This window comes from Octodon degus, unplaced genomic scaffold (assembly GCF_000260255.1).
Source record: "Octodon degus isolate 3935 unplaced genomic scaffold, OctDeg1.0 scaffold00123, whole genome shotgun sequence".
Taxonomy (NCBI): domain Eukaryota; kingdom Metazoa; phylum Chordata; class Mammalia; order Rodentia; family Octodontidae; genus Octodon; species Octodon degus.
Genome location: NW_004524699.1, coordinates 4,760,991 through 4,769,196, shown reverse-complemented (window position 1 = coordinate 4,769,196; position 8,206 = coordinate 4,760,991). Strand labels below are relative to the sequence as shown.

The following is an 8,206-nucleotide window of genomic DNA, read 5'->3' as shown; positions in this document are numbered from 1 at the left end:
GGCAGTTGGCCCGGAGGACGAGGCGGGAGGGTCTCCTCCGGCCTCTGCTCCGCAGCCTTGTGCCCTCCGGGGCCTGATTCCTGCTCCTGTCCGCACCCCGACCCCCACGTGCTCTTGAGGCCACTGTCCTCCTCCCGGGCAGTCCAAGTTCCCAGCGCACCTCTCTGGAGCGCTTGCCTCGTGGCTCCCAGTCCCCACCCATCCCCCCATCAGGGCAGGTGGTGCCATCAGAGGAGGCTGGGTTCGGCTGGCAGTGCATGCCCAGAAGGCACCGGGGTGTCCGCAGACTCCCCAGCCCTAGGGCTGACCTGAGTCAGAGAGAGGAGTGGGGTGGCCCTATCACCTGTCCCCAAAACGTGCCCAAGGGCAGAATGCTGCCCACCCCCGCCTACCCTGGCCCGTGCTGACGCTGGCATGTGAGGCTGTTCCAGTACTCTCATCAGGACAGGGTCCTGCTTGGCCTCTTGAGCCCCGCAACCAGGGAGCCCCGTGAAGGGAGCTGGAGCCGCCGGGGTGGCCTGCGGGCCCCCGGGCCCCCGAGCTGTCCCCTATGCTGAAGGACCTGCGGTGGGCCAGGAGCCAGGCATGAGTGACATGGGGTTCAGATTCACCTTGCTGAGGCCCTGACTAGTGCAGGCATCACTCTGCCTCTTTCCTGGATCCCAAAGTAAGGTCTGTGCCTCGAGGTGCCCCCCGTGGAGTGAACTGGGCTTCTGATGCCCTGATGCCTTGTCTGCCCGCAGCTGCTCACTGCAGGCTGTTTATTGTACCGTCTTCCTATTTCCTGTCTCTTTCTTGTAGAACTGCAGATTGAACCCAGGGCCATCACAGGAGCTCCGTCCCCAGATCTTTATTATTTTTGATGTTGAGATCTGGTCTCAGTAAATCACTAGTTTTCCAGTGTGAGCTTGCAATTGGGAGCCTCCTGCCTCAGGCTCCCACTGTGCAGAGGCTACAGCCACGGTTCACCTTGCCTGGGTGATTTCCTATGTTCTTTTTTTGTTTTGTTTTGTTTTTCTTTTTGAGACAGGGTCTCACTATGCAGCCTAGGCTGGCTTTGAACTCAGTATGGAGCTCAGGCCATACTCAAAGCTCAGCTTCCTGAGTACGTGGGGTTACAGACATGCATCACCACACCAGTCTCCTTTTATTTATTTATTTATTTATTTATTTTTATTTATTTTTTGCAAAAACAGGGATTGAACTCAGGTCCTTGTGCTTGCCAGGCAAGCGCTTACTCTACTGAGCCATCTCCCCAACTCCCCTCATTTTATTTTTAATGTCAGTTTCTAGTGTAGGATTTTCTGGGCCAAATGTGGTGAAGCATGCCTGTCGTCCCATGATGGGACACCGAGGCAGGAAGACCTCCACGAGTTTTTTTTGCTTGTTTGTTTGTTTTTTTTTTTTTTTTATTTTTGTGTGTGTGTGTGTGTGTGTGTGTGTGTGTGTGGCTAGCTCAGCCCACCAGGGGGCGGGGCTGGCTGGCATGTGGTGCTGGGGGATTGAACTACAGTCCCTGTGCTTTGCTTAGCTTGTTCTAAGTAGGTGCTTTAGACCACTGAGCCATCTCACCAGCCCCCCTCCACGAGTTTGAGGCCAGCCTGAACTACACATCAAGACCCTGTTTCAATAAACAAAACCAAATAAAAAATAGCACAGGGTCTCCGGACTGCGAGGAGCAGCTCAGTCTGTGCCCCATGTGGGCAGGGCTCTGGCGAGGCACGTCCCCCCTTCCCCGGCGAGGCATGTCCCCCTTCCCCGGCGTGGCTGCCCTGGTCAGGTCTGCATCCCCAGCACCTCCTGTGAGCCATGCGGGTTCTGTCTCTTCATCTTTTATCCCTCGCCTGGCCTCACAACTGCAGGCTTCCTGTCCTCTCCCTGTCTGGGGACACAAATGCCACCCCACCCCCACCTCCTGCTGGTTGTCAGTGGCCAGGACTGCCCAGGGATGTGTCACATGTGTCTCCCTGGCACTTCGGGGTGACCCCATCGGCCCCTACTTGAGTCTGTACCTTGCTAGATTTCAGGGAAAGCTTGTGCACCTGTTTGATTATTTGATTGATTGATTGATTGATTTGGGGGCTTTGTTTGCTTGCTTTTTTAAATCTATTACATTTATTGGTAAATCTTAGATATGCATAGTGATCACATTCATCATGTTTTATGATTTTGGGGGGTCTTGCTTTTTAGTCCAGGCTGGACTCAAATTCCTGGCAACCTGCCCACCTCAGTCTTTCCAGTGCTGGGCTTAGGTGTATGGCACCTGCCTGGCCCATGCAGCTTATTTGTTTACTTATTTATTTTAAAGAGATGCCCTCGGGGCCGGGGAGATGGCTCAGTAGAATAATGCTTCCCTGGCAAGAGCAAAGGCTCGAGTTCTATCCCCGGTTCCACAAAAAGAAAGAAAGGAAGAAAGAAAGAGAGACATGGCCTCGCTATCTAGGCCAGGCTGGCCTTGAACGTGTGGCAGCCTTCCTGCCTCCGCCTGCGACGTCCTAGGCTTACAGGTGTGCACGGCCGTGCGCAGCAGGCATACTGTTCCATGTTGTAGAAATGCCACAGGAGGACGGACGTTTGCACCTTCCTAGTGTGGGGTGCAGCCATAAGCACGAGGATGCAGCCACGGGACCCTGCTTGCCTGTCACAGACGCCCCTCCTCGTCACCATCAGCCTTCCTGTTCCCTGGGGCCAAGGCATTGCCCCTCCCCCGGCGCCCAGGGTGCCCAGCTCAGGGAGGCCCTGCTGGTCTCCAGTTGGCGCTGTTCTGTTCTGTGGTGCCCAGGATCCCGCCAAACCAGGCATCCGACCTGCAGACGCGGCTGTAGACAAACAGGGGTGAATTATTAACCAGGCGGCAACGCCGGGACACCTGAGACGGCAGGACAGGGCCGAGCGCCATGGACACAGGTGGGGCTGCGGGACAAGGGGCTGGGGAATGGGGACCCTGAGCACAGGACACTGAGACCCACAGAGGGGACAGGGCAGCTGGGGCCCAGGGAGTCTGGGCACTGCATGGGGGTGGGGGGCCGGGGGCCCTGCCACGTCCGCCTCAGCCGCTTTGTTCAGCGGTGGCCAGGCTAGGTCCTCAGGGAGGGAGAGGAGGACTGTCAGGAATGCAGATGAAGAGGGAGACACGGATTCCGCAGAGGGACTGGGGGACCTGGAGGGACCCAGGGCCTGGGCGGCACCTCCTGCCCAGGGCTCCTGGGTCCCTAGCCCCATCCCCAGAGTCCTGCCTTGGGGGACACCAAGGGGACAAGACAGGAGCAAAGTGTGGGAGGCCCCAACCCTGTCCCCAGGCCCTGCCAAGTGGGAGAGCCAGGTGGGTGTGCAGGTACCGCCTGCCCAGCTCTAAGGTACCTGGGTGAGGGGTGGCCCAAACCCTAGGGTCCTCCAAACTGCCCTGTCCCCTCACTGGCCTCTCCTGGCTGCAGTGTCCACTGGGCTCCGGTGTCGAGAACCTGAGAAGCACAGATTCTTTTACCTGCAGCCCTGCCTCCCCACTGCCTTGCCCCAGGGAAACTGCAGATTTTATTATGGTAAATGGGTCACAGGTTTGGCCTTCTGGTCCTGAGGCCTGGCCTTCTCCAGGGACCTGAGTCCTTGAGTCCCCACTGGGAACCCTAGCTCCCTCTGTAAGATGGAGATTACAAAAACAGAAGTGGTTGGGCTGCACACAGCCTGGCATCCCAGCAGCTGGGGAAGTTGAGGCAGGAGGACCAGGCTAGCCTGGATGATTTAGTGAGATCCTGCCGTAAACATTTAGAAAGGGCCGGAGGTGGGGCTCATTAGTATAGCCCTTGCCTAGAGCACAAGCACACATAGGCCTGGCTTCCATCCTCAGGATCTTAAAAACACTTCAACTCTCTCTCTCTCTCTCTCTCTCTCTCTCTCTCTCTCTCTCTCTCTCTCTTTCTCTCTCTCTCTCTCTCTCGGAGCTCCTGGGGATAACCTGAGTCACGGGCAGGCTCACACTGCAGGGTCTGGGGGCCTCTGCCCTGGGTGCGTCCCGTGTGGCCTATCCAGCAGGCTGCCCGTGACCATGGCATGTTCCCCCTTGAGTGTCCACCTCGCCAGGGGGCAATTGACCTAGGACCGCCACATGATATCAGGACCTGCACACGATATAGGAGAAATGTTCCAACTCCCGGATGTCTGGCACACCAAGTTCCTGTTTCCCAAAATCAAGGAATGAATGCTAAGGAACAAAGGAGGTTCAGAGTAGGAAGTAATTTCTGAGAGACAGAGCTCCTGAGAGGCATGGGGTGCCCAAGTGGGTCTCCAGGGATACCACTTGTCATAGGAAATTTTACAGAGCAGCATCACCAGGTGGGTACTACACTGTGATCAACCAACAGGACACCAGTGGTGGCCACGCAGGTAAGGTGGAGCCCGCGGGGAAGCAGTCACGCAGCAGGCGCCTGTGGCAAGGCCAGCGGCCCTTTCTGGAGAGATGAGTTGGGAGGTCCTGGTCACCGCCTGGGTGGACCGATGCTAGACTGGGCTAGACTTACTGGCCCAGGCGATACCAGTGCTAGTGCGTTGCTTCTTCTGGGGAGGCCAGCAGGCCTGGTCCTTCCGTCGTTATGCTGAGCTCTGGCCTCGTCCGGATGCGCCTCTGGCCACGGTGGTGACGTGTCCTCATCCTCTGCGCCGAGTCCCTCAAGGGTCCAGCCCTGCCTGACTGCCGAGACTATCTCTACCTAACTGAGCTGTCTGTAACATTCTGCTCCCTGAGGAGGTATTCCTGAGTCCTGTGGAGGGTGAGAGGAGATGACTGTTCTGGCTACTTCGGCGTGAAGGGGGGTCGTAGCTGCGGTCAGGTGCTCCATGCAGGGTCTACCTAAAGGCCCTCCATAGACGCCAGGTGTTCCGGTCTTGCGTAGGCGGATGGCTTTAAGTCTGAAGGAGATAAGGCCAAAGAAACGGTTTAGTGTGCATGGGCCAAACAATAAGATCAGTAACACTATCGTGAATACAGCCAACAAATGTTCAGAGCTAGTCATAGCCTTCCACAAAGAAGGTAAGGAGAAGGTCCAGGAGATTTCAGAATCTCACTTGGCATTAAGCTGTTGTCTAATATCTTATTTATTTATTTTGCGGAACCGGGGATTGAACTCAGGCCCTTGCGCTTGCCAGGGAAGCACTTATTCCACTGAGCCATTTCCCCGGCCCCTTTTTTAAAATTTTTACTTTTATGCAGTTGGTATAGGGTCTCACCATGCAGCTCGGACTCATAGTGACCCCCATTTCAGCCTCCCCAGTTCTGGGATTGTGGGTGTGTGCCGCTACGAACCCAGGTCCTTGCACTCCCCTAGGCAGGCACTTAGACCGCTGAGCTGTCTCCGCGGCCACTGTGGTCTAACGTCTTGAAGGGCCCCTGAGATTTTAGCTGAAGGACCAGGAATGTTCCCAGAGCAGTCAGCTGTTACACCCACGCCAGTGCCCTGACGCTGCTGTGAGGATGTCCCGTGCCATCCCATTTTGGAGGATGGCTTGCCTCTCCATCCTGGAGGGAGAGCACCAGTCAACGCTCCCTCTAAGGCCGGCTGCATATCGTTAGGCAAGGCCTGGGCACGTTGCATGACATCCTCTAACCCTAAGGAAGGCACGAAGATAGAAGGTGAGTGGTCACACCAGCGAGACACACTGCTAGGCCATTGGGGCCTCGGAAGAGGTCAGTTCGCTGGCTTGTCGATGCTGTGGACGTTCCCGCCTTGTAACCACACAAGTCCCAGCGCGCATCTCCCTACCATCCGAGGGGGGTAGGCAGGGCCACAGATCTGTTCCACAGGGCCAGCAAGTGCCCCTGGGGGCTCCCGTCTAATCTCAGGTGAGTAGGATGATCCGTTGCTAGCCAGTCCCCACCTGTGGTCACAGTGTGGGTACGCTGCTCAGGCGAGCCCATCCCGTGTATGCAGTAGCGAGGCCAAGGTGAGGAGGAGTGAGTCCTCTGTTCCCAGCACGAGGGGCCTTTCCCCTACGGGGTCCTACAGCCATCAGCATGAATGCTGACTGTCTGTCCTTCACCGAGTTGCCAAGCGCTGCTCAGAGCTGATGCAGCCACTGCCACCTACCCGTCTCTCTTGTTCCATTTTTCATGAAGGAACTGCCGTCACGGAGCAGGGTCAAGGCAGGGCCTCGCCCACCTCCTCCGCTGAGTTACCTGTTTGCAGTCATGTCTCTCAGCCTCAGTTTCTTCCTTTGCTGGTAGAAAGATGGCAGGGCTTAAGGAGGAGCATGACTTTATTCGAATGGTTGGTCCTTCTCACAAGCAGCACCTGTTAGAGAAGAAGTCGGGTGTCTGATGGCCATGAGCTCCCTGTGGGGTAAACAAGCCCTGTGACACTGGGAGGCGTGTGTGCAGAGATCTTTGTCCAAAGTCAGCTGGATGACCCTGGTACCGGGGAGCTAAGGCAGCCGCAGCACTAAGGCGCGTGGACCATCCCCGGGCCACAGGATCAGGTTTGTGACTCCAGTACCGCGCAGGTGTGGAGCAGATCCTCAGCGCTCTGTGAGCGCTCTCAAGGCCAAGCCCTGCCTTTATTGAAGCAGCGTCCTGTCGGGAGGTTCAGTTCTGGGGCTTTACAGAAGCAGTGCTTCTGAAATGCAAGGGTTTTGGTGTTTTTTTTTTTTTTTTTTTTTTTGCAGAACCAGGGATTGAACTCAGGCCCTTGCACTTGCCAGGGAAGCGCTTATTCCACTGAGCCATCTCCCCGGCCCCCCGCAAGGGTTTTTTTGTTCTTGTTTTTTCTGGTACCACGAATTGAACTCATGACCTCCCATTTGCCTGGCAGGTGCTGTGCTGCTGAGCTAAATCCCCAGCCTCAGTATATTTATTTATTTTTGCGACAGGGTCTCCTTATGTAGTTCAGGTTGGCCTTGGACTCCCTGCGTAGCCCAGGCTGGCCTCAAACTCACAGTGGTCCTTCTGTCTCAGCCTCCTAGGTCCCGGGATTACGGCCAGGCACCACCTCACCAGCTGGAATTCAATCTGAGAATCGGTCTCCCAGGTTAAAAAATATGGTTGGCTACGTTTTAGGCTTCCTTTCTGTTAACAGAGGCTCAGTCCTGCGGCCTCACCATACCCCCTGCTGTCCAAAGGCAACAAAATCTTGTGATTTCCTCTGAGTCCCCTTGGCTGTTTTAGGGCCTTGGGCTACGGGAAGGAACTAACTGGTTTAGGTCCCTCTTCTCCCAGCCTCAGGTTCCCTTAGATGCGATAGGGCCCAAGCATTTTACCTCAAGGCTGTGAAGTTGTGCCTTAGACATAGAGCCCTTGTGACCTCTCTCTGCTAGAAAATCCAGCCAGCACAGGCAGAGCTCTCCTGAGAGACACACAGTGGTGTGTTGGTTAGCACTTGTCCCTGAAGATGGGGACTGTCCCTGAATCCTGGAGGAAGCACAGTCCAGGTGCTGAGAAGCCTGGCCATAGGGATTCTCAAAGGCCAAAAGAAACTGGGACTCTGTATGGAGAGAATGCAAACGAGAGAATCTCTTAAATCTAACACTGAAGACCAAAAAGGCATCCTGTGGGATCTGAGAAGGGAGCGTGTACGGGACAGGTGCCACTGGGTGGCTTGGCCCTGCTGCCTCGTGCATCAGTCTAAGGTCCTGTGCCAACCTCCACTCCCCATTGGGTTTTGAATTCCCAAGATCGGAGTGTTGCAGGGCTGGCTCCAATGTTTGGGTCAGCCCTGTGTCCCTACGTTGTTCTCTTCACTTCAGGCTTTAGAGGGTTTTGTCTCTGGTGAGGAAAAGCAGTAGGGTCTTGAGATGTGTTTGTACCAGGGCGGCTCTCACCGCTTCTACTCTACCTGTAGTTCCCCACCCTTCAGGATCTATCTCTGTCTCCGGGGGAGGAGGAGGCAGCATATCTGACCTGGGTGTATGTATATTACAGTATTCAAGCAAGATAAGATGTCTTATCCCAGGGCCGAGGATATAGCTCAGCAGCATGGTGCCTGCCTGGCAAGCATAAGGTACTGAGTTCAATTCCTGGCACCAAAAAATAAAGTAAAGATATCTCTCCCCAGGAGGGGAACTGGACTTCCAAGCATAATTAAAAAGAGTGACATCCAGGCACACGCAGTAGCACAAAACTGTCATCCCAGCATTTGGGAGGCGGAGGCAGTAGGATCTCATGAGTTCAAGGCCAGCCTGAACTACATAGCTGGATCCTGTCTTTAAAAAAAAAAAAAAAAAA

The 8,206-nt window shown here is 55.4% G+C and overlaps 1 protein-coding gene across 1 annotated transcript in view; it reads left to right on the top strand.

The window, feature by feature from the left end:
* The first annotated feature begins 2,820 nt into the window (after positions 1-2,820).
* Prrt1b (proline rich transmembrane protein 1B) overlaps positions 2,821-8,206 on the top strand; it is a 16,492-nt gene continuing 11,106 nt past the window's right edge. Inside the window, exon 1 of the mRNA XM_023700490.1 lies at positions 2,821-2,907. Coding sequence (XP_023556258.1) covers positions 2,898-2,907 — 10 coding nt within the window. The 5' untranslated portion in view covers positions 2,821-2,897. The remainder of the gene's footprint in view (positions 2,908-8,206) is intronic.